General features: G+C 35.6%; 1 protein-coding gene across 1 annotated transcript in view; it reads right to left on the bottom strand.

The window, feature by feature from the left end:
• Nucleotides 1-23,441, bottom strand: part of ITPR2 (inositol 1,4,5-trisphosphate receptor, type 2) — a 505,193-nt gene that overhangs the window by 253,934 nt on the left and 227,818 nt on the right. Inside the window, exons 29-35 of the mRNA XM_012641030.1 lie at nt 23,385-23,435; nt 23,139-23,264; nt 22,245-22,367; nt 21,413-21,613; nt 19,181-19,432; nt 15,457-15,582; nt 695-823 (exon numbers count right to left, since the gene is read on the bottom strand). Of these exons, the coding sequence (XP_012496484.1) occupies nt 695-823; nt 15,457-15,582; nt 19,181-19,432; nt 21,413-21,613; nt 22,245-22,367; nt 23,139-23,264; nt 23,385-23,435 (1,008 nt within the window). The remainder of the gene's footprint in view (nt 1-694; nt 824-15,456; nt 15,583-19,180; nt 19,433-21,412; nt 21,614-22,244; nt 22,368-23,138; nt 23,265-23,384; nt 23,436-23,441) is intronic.

Here is a 23,441-nt window from a genome sequence, read left to right as displayed (position 1 = left end):
TTATTTTCTTAAGTCATCAATTTTTCCTTTAAAACATGATTTTTTTTCCAAGTATCACAATGTTTATTGATAGATACAAGTATATAAAAAATCAGGGCATGAACATGACTTGATAAATTAAGTAGACTTAAATTCAATACTATAATAAGAGGGACCAATTCAAATTCTCACCATTTGTTTCACACCCACAAAAACCACTTCATTGCTATATAATCTGCCATCCTACAGATAGATAATACCATATGTTTTATTTAGCTTTTCTTCCATTTGTGGACATTTATGATTGGTGTCAATTTTTTAGTATTATAAATACTTGGATGAAATTCTTAATATATAAAACTTCTGCTAATTCTTTTAGGATAAATTGCTAAAGTAGAACTATAAGGGTCAAAATGCCTATCCATTTAAAGAATCATGCCATTATTTCAACACTTGGCAAACAGTCAACAAACAGATATAAAAGTTCTTATTCTGCTTAGAGAGAGAGAAAAGATAATTCAATTTGAAGATGGGAGTCTTTTCAATTTAAAATAATATTTGGTAAACTCCAAAAGGGACATAATAGTAAATAACATAAGAGTGTTCATCAGAAGTGCAGGAAATAACTTTCTGACCAGATCAAACTTTTTTCTTACTCAAATAAAATATTAATAAATTCTTTGCAACAGAATGCATTTGTACTTGTTTAAATTACCTGGAGGCTGGTACTGTTGTCTGAGAAAGGAGAATTAAAGAAGCCGCTCACAATGTTCATTATCGACTCAGTGACACACTTCTCTAAGAAGATGTCGGCGTGTTTCCTGTCTGTAGTTGTGTTGCAAACCTGGAGAGAAAAACAAAACAACTCAATACGTTTATTACATCTTTAAAATATAACTCAATACTGGAACCATCTAAAAATTGTCCTGAAATAGCTGTCAATAACATTTCTTCTGTTTTCTAAAGCTGTTTAGAATAGAAGCATTTCTGCCTGAAATCCATTAAAATTTTATCATTCTACGGTAGCTTCTCCTTCAAGTTTGCTTGTCAGTTCAGCCTTGGTGCAGAATTATTTCACAGATCCCCAGTCCCTTTCTCCTGATTTGCTTCCCCCTTTCTCTTGTACCCTAAACTCTCCCTCTGTCCCCAAGCTTGGCTTTGCTGGAAAACAGTTTTCCACTCAATGTGAGGAAATCAAAGAGGAAACAGTCATTATAAGAAAGGGGTGAATGTGATTGATGGTGGTTTGTATCTCCACACATTTCCACTAGAATACCTGGCTCAATGCAAACACAGAAAATATCTGGAGAGGAAAATAGAAAGGTAAGAGGAGGTAAATCAAACCCTTTCCAACAATTTTGACGTTTTCATCTACAGACTCTCTGGGGAGCATGAAGTACATGTTTGCATGCCTTCTCCTCAGAGTTAGCTAAGCCAGAAGAAACAATACCAGGACTGGGGACAGACCAAGAAAGAACAGCCCTTGTTCCTACTCTAATCTTTACATCTGATTAAATGAGGCAGAAATTGGTTATTTTGCTAAACTGTACATTTTGAAGTGTGTCAGGGTAGACAAATAGTAAAAACTAAGATGCATGATTAAAAATACATGAAAAAAAGCTGAGTAGTGAAAAGACAAGAAACATGGAGATAAAAAGAAGAAGAAAAAGGTGGAGAGGAGAGCAGAAGGTTTGAGAAAAGCCTGAAAAACTGGGGCAGAGAAAGAAAGTTTAAATATTCACAAAGTTGTGGTGGGTAAATATGGTGGCCACATGTTCCAGATGTTCTTGGACAATCCAAATTTTTATGTAATTTCTTTTTCTTTTCAATAAGGTGCTTAACCAAAAGAATGAGTAAATGAAATTTAATCTAGTATTGCTTTAAAACCTTTCACACGAATTCACAAAAGAGAAAAATTCCCTTCTGAAACCATGTGGCCCAGGGTTTTGGTTTGGGAAATAGATGTACTATTACTCAGTGGGGGTGGAAGAAAGATGACAGGGTTTGGTTTGTTTTGCATCTATGTCACTTCCCATCTGGGCAGTTCATTTTTTCCTTGACTATTAAATGACACCTACTTGACATTGTTATTAAAACTAAAAGGTTTTTAGTGCATCTAATCTGCTAGGGTTATTGGAGGGAACAGTGCAGTTAAAGGAAATAAATTATGTCAAATTATGTAATCTTCTAGTTATTGTTCCAGCATATAATAATAACATAGTGCCTGACACGTAAACGATGTTCAACAAATGTTTGTGTAATGAATGAATCAATGAAGTAATTTTGCAAAATGAAAGAAAGATTAAGAACTCATTTTCTTTTAGGTTAACTGTGGGTTAGGCTATATTTGGAGAACATCTAACCTAGGATTAAAATTTAATGTGGTCTCAGAACTAATATAAAATTGATTTTCCCATGATGGATAAGAATTAGGTTTTATTTCTTTTAGTATCTTTTTAGCACTGGCTTTTACAATGAACTCTTCTGATACATAGGTTAAATGTATCTTAAAGTTGAAGAGGTAGCAGACCAATTCTATCACAACCAGCCCAAGCAACCCTCTTCCTCATCCAGTGACTTTTCTCTCTGGAGTTATTATAGTACCACACTGCATTATCTGCAACTGGACATTTGCCAGAGAACCACCCAGAAATTTGCTTTTTAGTAAGTGAATTAATAAAATAATCTATTTCTAGATAAAAACTTTCTTCAAAATTCTGGATTATGAAAAGTGTGTGTTTTACAAAACTGTGTGGAATCTATTCCTCAATTTATTTAGACAAGAAATTCAAATAATTTTTCAAGATATTTTTTCTGCTCCATATGAATAACATTTTTACCTTGTATCCTACACTGTAATATCATAGATAACGAAGAAATGTAGGAAGCTACTTTTCTTATTAAAATTTTTAAAAACTTTTTAGAAAAAAATGACCTGATAAATATTAATATTTCTTTATTTTTTTACTTTACTTATATTTATTTCCTGTTACAATAAAGATTGGAAATGGCTCAAATAAAATTACATCACATCACATGATCTTTTTATGTGTAATACACATACTTTAAAAGTTTCAATCTGTTTGCACATATTATTCACATAACATTATTTCCTATAAAACATTTTCATGTACTGTCATTATCTAAACACTTATTTTTAAAAGGCTATATTTATTACATCATTCTAATGCACCATCATGCTTTAATCCAGTTTTGGAATGAGTTGAGGTATACATTAGCAATATTACAAATCATTTTCTTATATTCTTAGTTATTTCCTTCTTGCTAGTCTTTTATGATGTGATTTCCTTTTTTTTTTTTTTTGCTGTTTTATAAAGAATTGTGCAAAATTACTATTTCTACTTTAATATTTTTTTGTGTATGTCATAACCAGATGAGGTTACGTAGACAGTTTTACACTGCTTGTGGGGCTGATCCTCTAAAATAATAAATTAACAATGTTATCTACAAACTATGTATAGATACATAGGATGCTTCCTCCTTACCACCAACTAGCTCTTCCTTTTGGGCTCTGGTCCAGTGGGGAAGCTGCAGGCTTCTGATTTCAAGACTGTTCTTTTTTAAGCAGCAAAGGAGGCAAGAAAAACTTCATTTTCCTCTGCTGCACCTCTTTCAATAAAGGAACTTGTTCTGTGAAGTTTGGATTCAGTCAAGAGTCACACTTGGGGATCTGGGGGTCCACATGTGGACTGGAGGCCACGGGTTCCCCACCTCTTTAGGCATTGGCAGATCACAGAGTAGAAGAGAAAGAAGTCAAGCACCCACTCTATCTCTGCCTCGATGTCTCTTTCCTGTGGAGCCCCTATTCTCTGGATACAGCTCCTATTAGATCCCCTCCCCATGTCTCTGAGCCCTCCCCAGGCTCCAGTACTAATTCCTGCCCCACGCACCTTCAGGCTTAGGCGGGTAAAATCCCTGAGTGCTCTCCCATCCCTTCTTGGTTCCTTTAACCCTACCTACATCTGTTGGAGTGTGCCATGTGTTTCCTACTGGAACTGACTGCTATACTTGCAAATTATAATTGTTTTTGTCAATTTAATGAATTATTTTGCATTTGTTACATCATTAATAGGCTGGGCACTTTTCATACATCCATTTCATTCCTATATTCTGTCATTCACAAGTAATTCAAACTCTGTAAATCTGCAGTCCCCAACCCCTGGGCTGTGGACCGGTAGCAGTCTGTGGACTGTTACGGACCAGCCTGCAGAGCTCCGCACCCCCGTACCACTCCCATGAGTAGAAAAATTGTCTTCCACGAAACTTAGGAAATGCAAAATGCAGGCAGAGGAGGCAGCAGGAGGTGAGCACACAGGCTAGCGAGCAAGCAAAGCTTCGTGTGTATTTATAGCCGCTCCCCATTGCTCACGTAACCACCTGAGCTCCGCCTACGCCTCCCCCCTTACACACCCCCACCATGGAAAAATTGTCTCCAGGGAAACTGGTACCTTGTGCCTAAAGGTTTGGGACTGCTGCTGTAAACCACTTTCCAAAAACCTGGATAGTGAATGCACATTATGTATGAGTTTAACATATTTTGATAAGCTCTTTTAAGTTGTCATTTCATGTGTATCTTCACATTCTGACTATTTAGAATATTTATTTCATTACATTTCATTGTGTAAACTACTTTTTAGCATTCAGGCACTATTATTTATTTTGATCATTACTGTTTATTTAATACAAAAAAGGAAAAAAACCTCCTTCTATAAAAGAAAAGAATAGTCTATACATTTTTATCCTACTTTCTAACTCTTTACACCAGGGGTGGGGAACCTGTGGCCTTCTAGATCCTTAAGTGTGGCCTTTTGACTGAATCCAAATTTTACAGAACAAATCCTTTTATTTTTGTTAATACATTTTTGTTCATCCTTTACGTTATTATTTTATTTTTAAAATGAACATATTTAAAGTACCAAAGAATAAGTTTCAACAAAATAATCCTCCCAGATTGACCAGCACAATTAGAATATAAGTAAGCCATAAGGGCTAAATCGAAGGCTGCTACGTTCATGATTTAGTTCTAACGTCCCCCGCCTGACTGGTGCAACTAACACAGGAGACTGGTAGGGGTCAAGTACACCAGTCTGCTATCAGCTTTTGATAATGGAGCACTGCGTTTCTGTCTGAAGTAGAATTTGTGAATAGTTGCACAGCTTGACTGTATTTTTTAATTCTGTCTGCTTAACAGCCCATCATGTCAAAGAAGACTAAGAGAACACTGAAGGAAAAAAACAGATTTTTTAATGAGGATTGGGAATTGCAATATTATCTTGTTTCTGCTAAAGACAAAAGGATTTGCTTGCTTTGTGATACTGCAACATCAACATTAAAGAAAGTCAATGCTCATCAGCATTATAACACTCATAAGGACCATAAATATTTTAAATTAGAGGGAGAGGCGCAAAAGGTTGTATTACAGAAATTAAAAGATGGAAAGGAAAAGCAAAGACAATTCTTTTGAACAGCAATAAGACCTGGAAATGAGGCCACTGAAGCAACTTATAAAGTAGCTTACATACTCGGGAAAAAAAGGAAGCCAATCAGTGATGCAGGAATTGTGAAAGAATGCATCATCGAAGTTGCAGAATGCTTAGACCCTGATAATGTTTCAAAGTACAAACAACTGCCTCTTTCAAGGAGAACCATAACTGATCAGCAGCATAAATCAGCCTTCAACTTAACAGAACAACTTCATGTAATACTTCAAAAGGAAAATATTATTATTCAATCACAGTGGATGAATCAACTGATACTACTGACTCAGCATAGGTTTTATATTTCTTTTGAGTCATAACAGAAGATTTTCTTTGCTACAAAGTTACTCACTTTGGGCATTCTTACAAACACAATGCAGGGAACAGAGATTATCAACAACTTTCAAGATAAATGCGAAGTTGGACTTAATCTGGTAAATTTAGTGAGTGTATGTACAGACAGTGCACCTTCCATGACAGGAAAACATGAATGGTTTAGTGCACAGACAAAAAAAAGTACTAACAGATCCAGATGCTCTCATTTCTTTTCATTGTATCTTGCATCAGCAAAAGCTCTGTGCTAAAGCTACTATTTTAAGTGACACTTTGCAACAAGTTTTAAGTATTTTTAATTATATTTGTACAAAAGCAACGCAGCATCCTCAGTTTCTTAACATGCTAAAGTTGAACAATGAGGTATTCAGTGTGAATTTGCCATATCGTTCTAAAGTGTGTTGGCTTTCACAGGGACAGGTGTTAGCCAAAATTTTATCACTGTGAGAACAGATAGTTATATTTTATGAAGAAAACAATCAGAATGTGAATTATTGAAAGGACATTTCTATAGGAATGAAGCATTTCTGTGTGATACCATGTCAAATCAAAATGACCTGAATATTTCTTTGCAAGGTAAAACTAAGTCTATATATGATATGCAGCAAAAAAATACAAGCATTTCCAAAAAAGCTATTTTTTTTCAAAACACTTCTTTGAAAGGAAGTTTCAGATGAACATTTTCCCCAGTTAACAAAGGTCACTGATGAGTAGGATGATATATGCAAATCATTTGAAGAATATGCAGCGGTTATAGACCTATTAATTGGAGAATACAATGAAAGGTTCACTGACTTTGAGAATCATGACATCACACTCAAATTAGCATTTCAGCCTCACCTAGTTGATATCACCAAGAACTACAGATGGAACTGACTGAGCTCTCAGTGGATGACATTTTAAAGTCATTTGATGCTAAGAACAATCCACTAGAAATATGGAAAAATGCAGTAGAATACCCACGGCCTTCAGGAACATGCCCGAAAAAAAGCTTTCTTGCTTTTCAACCACTTATTGCTGTGAATCTACATTCTCCTACCTAAGCCAAATCAATACATCTTAAGGTCACAAATGAGTAATACCCCTTTAGAGGATCAACTGAAACTGTGGACCTCCATGCTCCAACCAAATATTCAGATGCTTTCCAACAAAAAGCAGACACAACAAAGTCACTAAAAGGTTAGTTAACTTTAAAATTAACAAATGGTTTTCATTTTTTGAAATTATTCAGTACAAAGTAGTTAGATTTTTACAAAATAGTGTACATTTTTAAGTATATCTAATTGAAGTTTCTTGAATGTGGCCTTATTTGATTACAGATAAATCAATGTGGCCTTCCAATATGAAAAGGTTCCCCATCCCTGCTTTAAACTATCTTGAATTTGCTGCTGTAGGTGACCTGACTTATGGATTCTGATTAATTTTTTCCCATACTTATATTCAACTGTCTTCCAAATATTTATTAGTGATTCCTTGCCTCACTCTTAAGTTACTTGAGGTTTGTCTTACAATGTGTCACTAATGACTACTTAAATCTCTCCCCAAATCTCTAGTATACTGCCTGGATTTTTTTTTTCTTAGTATTTTAATCCAACTCCATAGAATGAAATGATTCTCAATACATAATGTGTTTTACAACGTGAAAAAACAAGGGTACCATCACTTTTTCCAAGAAAAAAAAAAATCCACCGTTTGAAATATGTGTCTTCTACTTCCAGATGAATTTTACTATATATTTGTCAAATTTTATGGCCAGTTGCATAGGGACACAAATTATTAAATTAAAATCAAATATTGGACTAGGGGATAGAACAGGAAATTAAACAAAACAATGTCCCTAATCAAGAGAGACACACGATAGACAAATTAACAAATACATAACATGTTAAGTGGTAAAAATAGAAAAAATAGACTATAGAGAAGAATAGAGAGGGGCAAGAGGTACAGGGAAGGCTGTAGGAGGGTGGGCATGGTCAAGGATTACCATTTATTTAAACTGCTTGCGTGGCATCTCTGTATAATGCAACATTTAGCAAAGAATTGAAGGAGGAAGCGGAAGCAGAAGCAGCCATGGAGGTTTCTGGGGGAAGAGCAAGTAAAAAACCATCTCCGCCATTAGAATATGCACTCCTGGACACCACGAATGAGGCTGCCTTGCTCGCCACTGTATATGCAGCACCTCAGCACGTACTAGGTTTTCTAAAATTACTTACGGAATAAGAAAATATTAAGTGAACTTTCTAGACACAATTATGTCTGAATTTCTCCCCTTAATATACGATGTTCCTCCTCTTCTTCTTCTCTAAAAGCGACTGCTTCCCTTCAAGGATGACAGACTATGCTAGCTAAGTTATCAGATGCTAGAGTAGCACTGTCCAGTAGAACTTCCTGCCATGATGGAAATCTTCTAAATCTGTCATGTCCAATCTGGTAGCCATCAGAAACATGCTAATTGAGCACTTGAAATGTGGCTAGTGCAACTGCGGAACTCAATTTTTAAATTTTATTTAATTTATCCTAATTAAAATTTAATTTAAATAGCCACACGTGGCAAGTGGCACAGGGCAGGGCAGCTCTAGAGCCAGTAACATATGTCTGATCATACAGCCCAAGGAATACGAATTGTACGGATCATTTTAGCATTCCTCACAGACTGTAAAAAATATTCCTCTAAATATCTGAGGTGGTATCTCATATGTATTTTAATTTGCATTCTTTTATTTGTAAGGCCAAAACTTTTCTAAGCATTCACTTTCTATATTTCCTTTTTATGTGAATCATTTACTCATATACTCAATTGGGGCTCTCTTGGAATTTTGAATTCATTTTTGCAAAAGATAACATTTCCATAATATCAGTATATATTAATCACAGCAAGGCTGAAAAAATCCAGAAAAAAATAAGTTGGAAAATGAAAATTATCCATAATCCTACAATTCAGATAAAAAACTAAAATTAACATTTTGGAATTTTTTCTTCTAATCTTTTTGCTCTATCATATGTATTTTACATAATTAAAATCATTCCTGGATAATCAGTTTCATATCTTCCTTTTCATACTTAACAATCATTAGCATTTCTCACATTATTAAAAATTCTCAAAAAATAATTTCAGTGACTCTAACAGTCATCTTATAGATATATCATAATGTATTTAAGCAGTTCTCTAATATTAAATATTTAAAATATTTCCTACTGCATGTTATTATAAAAGTATGCTGAATTTCTTTGACCATAAATCCTTTATAGCATTTCCAATTATTTCCCAAGGACAGATTCTTGGAAGGTAAATTACTTGACACATTGAAAAGGTATGAAGGTTTTTTTAAGGCATTACCAAATGCTTTTCAGAAAGACTGCATAAAATTATACTCTCGTCAAGAGGACATGTAAATGTATACCCTGAATCATTACCAAATTTAATATTATCTTTTCACTCTTGCAACTTGGATGGTTGAAAATTGGATCTTATTTCCCTTTGTATTATTTTTTAAATTATTAACAGTTGAACATTTTTTCAGAGGTTTATTAATTACTTGTATTTCCTCTTCTATAAATCATGAATGCCTAGTTTTGCCCATTTTCTTATTAGATTGCTAGAGTTTTTATCAATGTATATAAGTTCTTTATGTGATGGTTATTACCCTTTTTAAAGTACACAGTAACTTTTTCCATTTTGATATTTTTTATTTTGATGTTTTTATGTATTTAAGTATTAAATTTTCAAAGAGTGAAATTTCTGTGACTTTCCTTAGCTAATTTCATCTATTGCTTTTACTTAAAAAGATCTTTCTCATTCAAAGGCAGATAAATGTTCATCTACACTCCCATCCATTTTTGTTGTTTCATTTTTTTTACATTTAGCTCTAAAATTCATTACAATTATTGCAATTATATGATGTGAGTTCATTTCATCCCAATAGCCAGTGTTGTCAATAGTCATTTTGATTTCGTTCAAATGAAGAATTTTTGTTGAGTGTCTATTCCATGCAAGAATGTCCTACATACTTGGGATCCATCAGTGAACAAAATAAACAAAAATTACTACTTTAATGGTGTTTATATTATTAACTTAATAATCCAAGGTAGGCAACCTACAGCCCATGGGTCAAATCTAGCCATATCAATTCATTTATGTATTATCTATGGCTCCTTTCCCTAAAGTAAGGGCTATAACAGTTGTGATAGTGGCCTACATAGTTGAAATATTTATTATCTTGCTCTTTATAGAAAAAGTTCGGCAATCCCTAGAAATAACCAATCTCTTCCCAATAATAGGTGGTAATTTATTATATATTAAGATCTTGCAAAAGTAAAAGTCTGTTTCTAGCTATTTATTTCATTCCATTGATATGCCTACTTAATTCTGTGCCTAAGACTGCACTTACTTTGTTTTCAAATCCACTTTTAAATATTTTTAACTTCGTTTGACATTTATTTATTCGGCAAATATTTACTGAGTATCTACTGTGTGAGACACTGTTCCAGGTCAGGCACGCAGCAGTGAACAAAACAAAATCCCCACCCTTCATTTGTTTCTACTGAAACAAATACAAATACATATATAAAAGTCAGGTGGTGATGAGTTCTATGATGAAAAATGAAGCAGTGTAGGGAGGACATAGGAAAGAGGTTGTTACTTCATATAGGGTGGCCAGTGAAGGCCTCTCTAATAAGGTGACTTTTAAGGAGCAACCTTATAGAAAAGAAGGAAGAAGTTATGAGGATATCTCGGAGTCAAGCATCCCAGGAAAATGAAAACATGCTAAGAACATGTTGGCACATTTGAGGAGCAGCAAGGAGGCCACCAGGTGGAACAGAGAGCTGGCACAGGGGACAGTAAGAGGACAAGGGGACGGGGATGGTCAGGGGTAGAGGCCAAATCAAGCAGGGTTTTACTCTGGGTTAGATAGGAAGTCACGGAGGAATCTGAGCAGAGGAGCAACCTGAAACAACAGCCATTTTCTTCTTCTCTTCTTCCTCTTCCTTCCTATCTCCCACCTCTCCCCCTCCTCCTCCTCCTCCTTCAGTCATTATGGCTGCTATATAGAGAATAGATGGAGGAGAGAAAACCCATCTAATCCCATCAAATTAAAGAACTGGGAAAGTATGTTTCAAGGAACATATAAATTCTATCTTTACTCCTATATCCTACCTATTTATTTGGCAAATTAAGTAAACGGAGCAAATGGCTCGAGTGATCTATCTGAGAGTGAAATACACCAATTTGTCTTGCTACGCAATGACTGATGGGACATTGACATGACATCGAGTTAGGTGCACCTTCTAAATTATTTCTTGGTCTAATTTCATTCTGCCAGTACATTACTTAGAGTACTGTTGGTCATGATAGGACCATGACATTGATGGCAAAATTGGGAACATCTTCAAAGAAAAAATATAGTCTGAGGCTGACACTGATCACAGTCCACTCCCTCCATATGTTTTCTAATAATGACTCAAATCCCCTGACTATGTAACAACAATCAGTTATAAAGCCAAAGAAGGGCATTTCTGCCCTACAAACACCAATTTTCTAATAGCTGCATTGGAACATAGATCAAAGTGGGCTGTTGTTAAATGCTCTAAGTCAGTGTAACAACTTTTCATGGATCTAATAGCTTTGCTGCCTGTCTAGATCTGGGGTACTTATGGGACATGGATACTCTCTCTGTCAGGAAATCAGAATGGAATAAGTATGTGAAACTATAGATAGATACATAGATAGATAGATAGAGATATATAGAGAGATATATATAGATACACACCAGTTTACTAAAAACAATCTTTTAGGAAAGATTTTCCTATATTGGTCTTAACAAGATAAAAGACAAGGGGGAAGGCAAACGGGAAAATGAAAGATACTAATAAAGGTGACTTTATTCAAGAACAAACAAAAAACATTTTGGCAGTGCTGACTCCAGAAAAACATGAGCAGAAAGGTGGAAGGTCATGTGAGTGCCAATACATATTAATATTTCATTTGCCTTTTAAACAAAATTGTTCTCCAAATTTCTACTAAAATAAAATTGTGCTGGCCGACCCTGCCTGAAGTACTGGGTTCCATCCTGAATGCCACGTCTTCAAACGGAAACACGGACAAACCACAGGGAACCCAAAAGTATGCTGAAACAAGGATCCCAGAAACCATATCAGAAAAGGAACCACGTGGAGAAAATAATGGGAGACGTGAGGACTATCATAAAATATTTGGGAAGCTGTCGGAGAAAAAAGTACTGGATTAGGTTGCGCAAACTTTCCACTCGGGAACTAGCTAGGAGAGTCACCCAGCAAATCATCTCTCTGGAGCCCACAGGCAAGATTATGAGGCCAAACGAGATGACCTTAAGTTCCTTTAGGTTGTATAATTTTATCATTTCAAAGTGGATCACTAGTGAGGAAAATAGCGAAGAGGTGTTTATAGTAAATACCCACATCTTTGTTTAGCTGAATTGTTATGTGTTGTTGCAGAAAGAAGAACTATGGGTAAAAATTTACTATAGGTAAAAATTATGGTAAGTAAAAATTTGGCTCAATATATAGAGCTTTTAACAATTGAAGTTGTGCAATAATGAAATTAATTGTCTCAAAAAGTAATAAGATCATTGTTAACGGAAATATCCGAGTAGGTGTTGAAGACTATGAACTGGATATAAAGTTCACTGTTAGTCTCTTCCAACCCTAAGATGCTGTGATTCTTTAGGTCTAACTTATCAAATTCCTTTCCTCCAGATAGATTACCTTTACCATTTCTTAATGATATAAGTCAACTGTTCCAGGATTTCATAGTTTTGTTGGAACATCTGAGTTTGCTTCATCTCATAGGTGGCTGGCTATTTATGTCAACTACTGTTGTGTATGTCCAGCTTCACAGACATGGCTCCAGCTCTTGCCTATGCTGGATAGTCTTCCTTTTGGTTATATTAATCCATTCTTTGCTATAGGTTTTAGGGAAGCTTCTCAATATTACTTACAAGGATACATATAACCTTGTAATAATCCTGGGGACAATGATGTGAATGATGTTACCAACTCTTTAATAGCTGTTAGTATGTGCTAAAAGGTTGATATCCATTATCTCATTGGATCCTCCCAGTAACCCAAGGAGGAATGTGTTAATATTGTATTCATTTTACAAATAAAGAAACTCAGGTTCCAAGGGGTTTGGTACCTCGCCCAAGATAACTGAGCTAGTGAGAGGCAGAATCTGGACTTGAACTCTGACCTGGCTAACTCCTGTGACATCCCTACTCTTAACCACCGTGATCTACTACAGCGATTCTCGGAGTGTAGTCCCTGGACCAGTAGCTGCAGCATCACCTGGGAACTTGTTAAAAATGCAAAGTCTCACATGCACTGAATCAGAACTCTGTGGACAGGCCCCAGCAATCTGTGTTTTAACAAGCCCAATTCTGATGTTCACTAAAGTTTGAAAACTACTGCTCTGCTGAACTGAAAATTTGCCCAGAAGACCACACTCTACTCATTTAACCATATTTATTTTTGTAACTTGAATTTGAAACTTTCTGGTAGCTCCTTAATCTTTCTTCATGGGGAGAAAGAGAAATCCCAGATACAGGAAAGTCAGGTTTCCTTTTTCTCCCCTGAAACAGGAAGAACGGTGATTTCCTGTCCAAGCTCGTGAAGGGATTAGAGAGCTGCTGCTTTAAAATACAACTAAGAGGGAAACAAAAAGGAAATAACTACCTTTGTGATATAGCTAAGCAGTTGTGGTTGGACACAAAGAGTGAATAGACCAAGATCTTAAAATTTCCCTAGAGCCTTTATATACATATTATATATATATTAAAAATTATATTATATACATATTAATTACATATAAAATTAATTATATACATATTAAAAATAGTTAAAATAAAAATCCTTCCTACATGTGTACTTTTTTAAAAAAGAATATAAATTTGTATACATTTGCCTGGTGAATACATCAATGGGAAGAGTGTTTCCAAGGTGGTATAAGCAATGACAGTTATCATCAGCTTTCCTTAGCTTAAAAAATAAAAATCCTTTCAGCTTTACAGCTTATGCTGCCTAGAATGTGACCTTGGTCTTTTTCAAGCTTATCTTTAGTCAGTAGCCCTGTGCAACTCTGCAAATCAGTCTGTAATCTCTTTAATATCTTCCTGCACGTGCAATTTTAAAGCTCAGTCATTGGCATGTAAGCCTTCCTGTAGTTCAAGGTCTCTAGTACTTCTAGCTGGCCAGATATAAGGTTATCTCAAGGTCAAGGGGGTAAATATGTATGCTACATTAAATGCTGTATAAAACACAATAGTTTCTCTACAGGTGCAGATTTACCTAAGAAAGGTAGCAAGTGGCTTTTAGTTATATGGAAATGAAGTAAAACAGGAACGACCTTACTTTACACACTATACCACACTAAAAGTAAAATAAGCACATTTCACCTGGAAACCTTGACTAAATAAAAAGAGTTCCTGGTCTGGAATAAAACATGATTCATTATATTGTACAAGGGTGCTCTCAGATGTCTTTGTCTGTAGTCAATGTTTTATTACATATATTTTGTTGTCTGTCCTTTCAGAAAATGGTGTAGGGAGGCGTGAGCTAACAAATAACAGCATCCATCCTTGCCAGATCGTGGAAATACAGACTTCACTAATCCCTCTCTTCCAAATCCATCTACATGTGGCCTACATAAAGCCACCAGCACTAAGGAATGCAGGAAGGCCAAAGGGACTGGGACAGGCCACCACAACTCATAATAGGTCTAAGGAATGATCTATATACACCATCTTCTATTACTGAAACCCTTATTTGAACATCATGTCCCATAACTTTAACGGGAAAACTAGAGAAGATTACAAAGAAAAAAAGATGAGAATAATAGACCTTAGACATTATGATAACTTAGTATACAAAAGAAAAGGCTAAGACGTGCTAAAGAAAATTGTTATCTGTCAAGAAGATTCCTTCTTTTCTTTCTTCATTTATTCATTTACTCAATATCAAGAGAGCAAAAACATATGCGGGAAGTATCTAGAAAATGCCAACCAGCTCCACATGTTCTCACCAATCCCCGCCCCCGTCCCAACAAAACAAACAAGAGGAAATGGACTCAAAGAAAAAGCAGAATATAACTTGGCTGACATGACGGAAACGCCAGATGATTAAATTACTGGAGCATGTTTCCAGGCAAGACTTTGAATAGGCAAGAGTGGGCAATGCTAAGTCCTGAGTGGTCCGTCAAGTATCCATCTGCCCTGAGAGCAGTGGTTAAGACCTCTTGAGGTCTCTTTCATCTGTGGTTTGTAATTGATCTCTGCCAAATGTCTTCTCTAACCAATGTAAAAAGGCCACTGAGATTCCATTTAGTAACGGACAAATATAGTCGGCTGTAAAGGTGAAAATGAATACTTTATCTGTTGCTATATAGCCTGTACCTAGCCTGTACTAGGTATAAATATTTTGTGTATATAAACTCATTAAATCTCACTCACAATCTTGTGAAACTCAGTCACAACTTTATGAATGTGACAAATTAAATCAAAAGGAGTGGGTTTAACTGCAAGTTTTCATCCAGATGCTCAATACTATTAAGTCAAAATATATGTTGATGACCTTTACTAAACGTGAAATAGTATTTAATGGTCAAAGCGTAACTTACCCTTGCCATATCCACCAAGAAGTTCTCAAATAATTTCCATATGTGATTACTTGTATAGATTTCTTTCATCTCCACTTCCGTGTCAACGTAACAATGATTAACAAAGTTCACATAAGCAATTTTAACCTGTGCAAGTTTCAAATACAAAAGGAAGTTAAGTTTTCTTTATTGTTCACTCTCAAGTATCAATTATGAAAGGACAATATAAAATCTGTGTTAGTTCCTACAGTAGATTATAGCATGTTTCGTGTCTACCCAGAAAGCATTCCCATTTCCCTTGTTTAGCTAAGATACCCCACTGACCCAGTGGTGAACACACGGCCTAGCCCTCCATCCCCCCGGGTCCAGTGATGGGTGTGAGACAGGCACTTCACTCAAACCAAGCCTGTCATATTTGAGACATTAGGAGTCAAAAGCCCTCCCTCTAACTCTCCCTCTCTCTTTCTTTCTCTCTCTCCCCTCCCCTTCCTCCTCCTCTTCCTTTTCCTCCTTTTTCTTCTCTTTCTTTTTTCTCTCATGTCTAAAATGAAACAAAAGGTAAACCTGAACTTCAAGAAACCATCTTCTCCAGGTATGTGGAGGAAAATTATGCCCAGAAGCAGAGAATGAGGCAGAAGGATGAAAGAAAAAGGGACAAGAGATGGAAAGAATTCTGACATTGTCTGAACCTCTGGATCCATCTGAACAACCATCCTTCCAATTCCCAAGTACAGGAGCCAATAAAATTCCCTTTTTTGTTTAAACTAGTTTAAGTCAGGGTTCTGTCAGTTGTAACCAAGAGATTCCTAATATAAAGTTAGTATTGTTAAATTTTTTAATTGACACAAATAATTATACATATTGGTAGGAAACAGTGATTTGATTACATATAATGTATAGTAATCAGACCAAGGTAACTAGCATATCTATCATCTCAAACATTTATCATTTCTTTGTATTGGGAACATTCAATATTCTCCTTCTAGTTATTTGAAACTTAATAATATATTATTGCTAACTATAGTTATCCTACAGTGGTATAGAGCACTAGAACTTATTCCTCTGAACTACCTGTAATTTTGCATCCTTTAACAAATCTCTCTCTATCCTTCTCTCCCCCTACCCCTTCCCAGCCTCTAGTATCCTCTGTACTACTTTTTCCTTCTATGAGATCAACTTTGTTTAGCTTCTGCAAGTGAGTGAGAACATGTGTGTTTAACTTTCTATTCCTGGCTTATTTCACTTTACATAATGTCCTCCAATTCCCTCCATGATGCTGCAAATGACAAGATTTCATTGTTTTTTATGGATGAATAGTATTCCATTGTCTACATATACCACATTTTCTTTATTCATTCATCTGTTGTTGGACACCTAGGTTCATCCCATATTGCTGCAATAAACATGAGAGTGCAGATGTCTCTTCAATATACTGATTTCCATTCTTTGGATACATTCACAGTAGTGGGATTGCTAGATCATATAGCAGTTCCATTTGTAGTTTTTTGAGAAACCTTCATTCTGTTCTCCATAGTGGCTGTACTAGTTTATAGTCCCACCAACTGTTTATGAGAATTTAAATATGTTGACTAAATAATATTTCATTGCCATTTAAAAAATATTTAGATTTCTTCTTCTGAGAAGAAACAAGGTCATAGTCTACACGCTAAAAAAATTGTATTATTTTAAGATGTAGTAAGATTCCTTTCCAGAATTAACAAAATTCCTCATAAAGGATTAATATGATAAAGGATAAATGATAGAAATATGGCATTTCCCCTTCTCCCTCGGTTCCCCCCCCACCGAAGGGGACGGGTATTTGTATACACAAGGAGTGCAATGCGCACTACCCGAAGGATGGACATATTTGAAACACGGACTTCGGTGGGGGGGGAACCAAGGGCAACACACGTAACCTAAACATATGTACACCCATAATTTGCTGAAATAAAAAAAAAAAAAAAAAGAAATATGGCATTTCTAAAATATATGACAGTAGTTTTTTTATTTGCATTTTTGTTTCTTTCATTATAACAATCTGATGAATGCTATAAATCTCCCCAGAAAAAATGCATATACATAAAAAAATCAAGTGAACAATTTTAGGGGATTCATGGAATGCAAATCAGACTCACAAGGAATGCAGGACCAGCTTCCACACCCAAGTGATTCCCTGTGCTTGACTGAGGTCTAACCAAACCATCCATGGCAGATTGCCTGTGTCAGGATGGGCACAGGGTGGGGAGAATGTGAGCCTTTCAGTGCACTATCACAACCATCCTGAAAGCAGCTGGCTTCACTCAGTGTTTGCTACATGCCAAACACCTCAGCCTTCAGTATGTGTTATCTTAGTTCATTTAATCCTCCAGCTATCCTATCAGGTACACACGATAATTATTTCACTTTAAAATTGTGGAAATTGAAGATTAGAAAGATTAAGAAACCTGCTGGAGTCAGTTACACAACTAGGAAGATATGGATCCAAGATTCTGACTCATTCTTTAATTCATTTGTTCATTCATTCAAATCCTATTTATTGAGTGTAGGCTCCAGCTCATATAAGATAACAGTGAATAGAAACAGACCCAGTTATTACCCTCATAGAGCATATAATTTTGGGCAACAGATATCTGTTAACTAATAAAGTTGAAATTTCAAATTATAGACTCCGACACATTTTCTAAAGGAGGCCAGGGAAGTCTTCCCGGAAGAAGAAAGGCTTGAATCAAGATCTGAAGGATGAAGAGGAGCCACTTAGGTGAATATAAGAGGCAAGAGTGGTGTAGTCAGCAGGAACTGCAAGTAGGAAAACACATGGCCAGGACCAGGACCTCAAATAAGGACAGAACCCGTGAATTTCACCATGGCACTATACTTCCTCTCTTTGCCATTTTATTTCAAACCAATCAAGACATGAAGTACCCTTGAGTTGAGGTATCAACAATTCCACAAAATTTCACAAAAATATACTTTCAAGTCCACCACTACATAAGACTATTTGCAAGTCGGGAAGTAAACATCATCTGACACCTTTTTAAGTGACTGTGATTAAATGTTTGGTTTTATATCATTTTCAGCATACTGTCACACATTTATGCACTTTGCAACAATACACTACAACAGTGGAAAAGAAAGGAATTATTGCAATGTACATTTCTGGAAGCCTCATGAATAGAAACCTACTGGCAGACAACCAGCTTCTACTGAGTTTTTTTCTATCATCAGAGGCAAACTAGGACAAAGGACCGAAGATGATGTGTGAATAAAGCAAAATGTGTGTGCACATCTTCAAAACTGCATCTATTCCACATAGCCAGTTAAACCTGCAGATTCTATTATTTAATAATAACAATAGTGGTCCTGCAACAGCACTATTCTAGCCTCTCCAATCAATGATTATGAATCATTTATCAAGCACCTGCTTTATGCTCAAAAACACACTAGACATTACACATAAACCTTTCTGTTTAGTCACTGCCACATTTACAATTTACAAGACTTGTATAGTAGCTTCCACTAAACAGTGGTTATAGTTTAAAAAGGTTTATCTCTTTCATAACTCCTTTCAGAACATCTTATTAAAAAGTAGACCTTTTTATGCTCTTTTAAAATTTTCCACACTGTACAGCTAAGTACAATTCCTTGACTAAATATATGATCTTATTAGTATCGGAGACTTCTGGACTTACATAAACTTTAAAAATTAATAATGATTCTACAGCTGCTAAGCGTTTGCCAGGCTTACCTCAGGGATGCAGTCATCGTGGGTCACCACCCTCACTATGTCGTCCAGGGGCAAAAGGGAATTACACTTGATTTCAGTATAGACATTTTTCCCCTCTGTGCATGCTGCCAGCAACTCCACCAGGGTGATGTGGTAAGCCAAGGGGCCACTCTCATCCCCTCGGTCTCTCTCTGAACACATCATATGGAGAAGGATTGGAAATGATGCTCTATCATTGTAAAATATCAGCACATCTTCACCCCCATTAATCAACTGAAATGATAATAAGAGAGTCTACATAGCAGTCCAAATGTTCATCCTTGCAATTGTTTCCAAAGGCTTGATCTATCTGAAAACACATGTATCTCTTTGCATAAACATAGAAAATATTGTGAAAGCAGAGCTATGCCAAGGCAGGGTGGTGAAAAGATTATCGTCATATGCCAAGGGATCAGTTATGAATGCTGTCAAAACCAGTCGGGGAGATATGGGAGCAGCAGATGGGGCAAGAATTAAATGACATAGATGATAGTAAATTGTTCATCAGTGAGTTACATTGAAATTAAACCTGGAAAAGAATAAAGTTATTTCCCTCCACTTCAAAGGAAGACCTCTACCACGAAAGCATGAGAAATCTTATAATTTTACCAAAGCCATAATAAAAGTCCCCATACACTTCAATAGTGACTGAATAAGTAAGCAAGTACATTGAGCCAAACACAACTCTATAAAAATCTGGAAAATTCCATGCGTCATGGGAAAGCATCAGCAGAGAATAAAGATAAAATCATAGATGGGAGAAATAAGGCGAAAAAGAGGACTTTAAAATGGGAGACACAAAGAAATGAATAGGTAAGAGCTTTTAGAACATAAATTTTCATCGATATTTTGTTTATACAATTTTAGTGGAGAATTCCAGCAGGTGGTAATTTTACTGTTCAAATTCTATAATGTATTATTGTCCATCTATTATCAGTATCAATTTTCTAATCACAGTGAGATATTTGGTGGGTAACAAAGGATCTACAATTTTTTCTCTATTTATTATATTTAAATTGATAACATTTAAATTGATAAGCCAATTAATTGGCTTACTTTGAAATTTGTGTTGAAAGAGAATGCATATGTATCAAAAATATGGATCATATATTAACATAATATAATATTACAAATACTTCTTTACACGTAGAAACACTTCACCTGGTAAGTGTCACAGGACTGGCTTACATATGGGCTGCTTTCCCATTCTAATTCTTTCCTTGGTGATCATAACACAAAATCAAATTAGTTCCCACATCTATAGGCAATGAAGAACTAATGTGAATGTAAATGTAGATAAGAAAAAGGTAAATGTTACAAGTTTAAACTTTTCCTTAAAATGTTTAATAACAATATTTTACATTTAACAATTCAAAGGTTTAAGCTAAATTAAGTTTAAGATTTCTATGTGGCAGGAGGAACTCACATTAAACCAACATGAAAACCTCCCCATGCCCAAATTTAAGGTATATATATATACGAACATTCCCCCAAACCAATATAATCTCCACGTAACTGATTGGAAGCCATGAATGGATAATCCGTAGGGGCCACTAGAGAACCATTAGATCACAGAGCAATGATTTACCCAAACAGGCTCTTTGAGCTGCCAGTTCTTCAACATATGACACTTGGTTCCTAGTAACTTATTACATAAATGTCATTCGATATCAAACATCAAAATGATTTCATCCATTCATTTTTCTTCAATTATTAACTTATTTTAAATAGCAAGTTTCCACATACTACAATAAATCACTGATGAGTAGTTTTTACTAACTAGTTTGATTCTCTTTAAAGCATTCTACAAACAGTGGCAGAGACACCCATTCTGTATTTCACAAACAGAGCAACAAAGGTACTAGAAAGACAGAGTTCGTCTGTCTTTGTTATATTATCGGAAACTTAAAGATATAAAATTTTGTCACTTTCATTCCAAAATTCCAAATAATCTATAACATTTCATAGGATTTTACCCATTATTTAAAATACATGAATTCATTATGGATATAAAAGAAAAGTCAGCTCTCAGAAAATCATAAAACCAATTTAAGACATGTTGCTTCACTAGATTAAAGCAAAATGTATTTGTTCTTAAGTAGTTATGATTAAATTATTTTCCAAACCTATGTTGTTGGGGTTGTTTTCACTCTAAATTAACAGAAAATGCATATTGTTTATATGAAGCTAATAAAATGCAAACTGAGAACATACCTCTGTCATTACCATATCCTGGCATTTCTTCACATATTTGCCATCTGCTTTGACAATCGTTTGCAAAAACCTCAGGTACTCCACGTGGCGGCCATGTGTCTCGATACAGTGCACAAAATGCTGCACAACTCTCTCACTAATTTCATTGCACAGATGGTAATTGTTCATGAAGATGTGTCGCATGGTTTCTGCTTCAAGGAGCTAAACACAGAAGAACGTGCCCTTGTAATTCTGACAAGATCAATTTTCTATTCTATAGTATTTAGCCTAATTTCCCTTCTTCTGATCAGTTTTATATGAAGCCATAGTGAATTTTCTGTGCAAGTATTTTATGAAATGCAATGAGATCATTAACTACTAAAGGAAAACTGAACTAACAAAGGAATTTAGTTGGAGAAAGGAGCTTATTATCATAAAGTGCATGATGTTGGCAACAGTATTCCTGAGATTGATTTAAAATTCAAAGTTAGCTCTTCCCTCAAATCCACTCAAACACATTTTACAGACTAGGGCAAACTCCATCTTTGAGTTTTCAATATTTATCTTAGTCATGGTATTGTAGAATTAGTCCCTTGTTCTACCATATCTTTTTCCTGACATTAAACTATATACATATAAATGAAGTCATCATTTGTATGTATAATTCATGTGATTTTTCAAGTTTCTTTAAAAGTTTCCTTAATGGAAATATAAGATATTTGCTTTTAGGGAGAGAATCCCCACAAGGAAAAAATGAGCTGATGAAAATTAATAAAATTATATTCATTAATGTTACTAAAACAAATTTGATGCACACTTAACTATAAATATTAGAAGTCACTAAAATACTTACACCTGGAGTTAAAAACAAATTCAGATGTTTATGAAGAAGAACTTGATTCTGTGGATTTCCTCGACAGAAATTCTGCAGGAACGTATGGGCTAGATTCATTACTTCATTCATCTTTTCATCATTCTGTAATTTAAAGAGTAGCACATGATGCAGAGAAACAAATACAGGAGAGTGAAGTGTTACCAAAAATATGTCTTTTCACGTATGAACTATTTTTCTCCCTGCCTCACTGTTTTTACTCCCCTTTCTGACCGTCCACCATGTTACTCATCTCTGCACAGCGCCACCTCTCCCTCCCTTGCCCTACCCCCCACCTCCCGGTGCTGCATTCCCCTCTCTCTGTCCCCTCCTCTCGCTCCTTCTCCCCTCTCTGCTGTACCCTCCTGGCCCTCTAATTCTTCCTATCCCAAAAATGCCCTCCCTTTCCCAGTGTGTCTACATATCTGGCTTTTTCTGTCTCTTTTTTCCTTTTTTTCTCCCTTTCCCCCACCTTATCCATCCCTCATTCTCATACTTCTTCCTTCCTATTTCTCCCAATGTCTTTTCCTTTCATTCCTTCTTCTCTCCTGCTCTCACCCCCTTTTCCTCCTGCTCTGCCCTCACTCCTTCCTCCTCTAGTGAAACAGGACACAATTAGGGCAATGGGAGAAGCGTGAATAGTTTGCAGGGATGAGGGGCAGTAGAGTGTCATGCTCTTGAAGGCTGTGGTGTGGCTGTGCAGAAGTGAGCTTGTGTTTGTAGGAAATACCACTGAAGGGCTCAGGGGTGATGGGGCATCAGGAGGGTGAATTATTCCCAAATAATTAAGGGAGAAAAAATTCTTGCTAACTTTGCTAAACATTTGAAATTGTACCAAAATTAAAAGTTAAAGAAAAAAGTTAACTAAGGGCTAACCTTTTCATAGGGTATCTGCAGAAGATCCAACACCACCGAATGAGCCCCCATATTTTTCAGTAATCGTTGATGTTGATTCCGACACTTTTTATTCTGCACACAAAGTTTACTTAGCCTAATCAAAATCTTTTAGAAGAAAAAGAAAAGATTCAATATAACAAATAACAATATTAAATATGAAATATAAGCAAAAATTACGTGGCACGCAAACATAAATCTATATAAAAATATTTTATATCTACTGACCTCCTTTACAATACGGTAGTTGTTGCTCTTATTGCTGTCGATCTGAGGTTTCTTTGT

Source organism: Propithecus coquereli, unplaced genomic scaffold, assembly GCF_000956105.1.
Source record: "Propithecus coquereli isolate 6110/MARCELLA unplaced genomic scaffold, Pcoq_1.0 Scaffold16, whole genome shotgun sequence".
NCBI lineage: Eukaryota > Metazoa > Chordata > Mammalia > Primates > Indriidae > Propithecus > Propithecus coquereli.
Note: the sequence above shows the minus strand (reverse complement) of the source record. Positions and strands in the feature narration are given on the sequence as shown.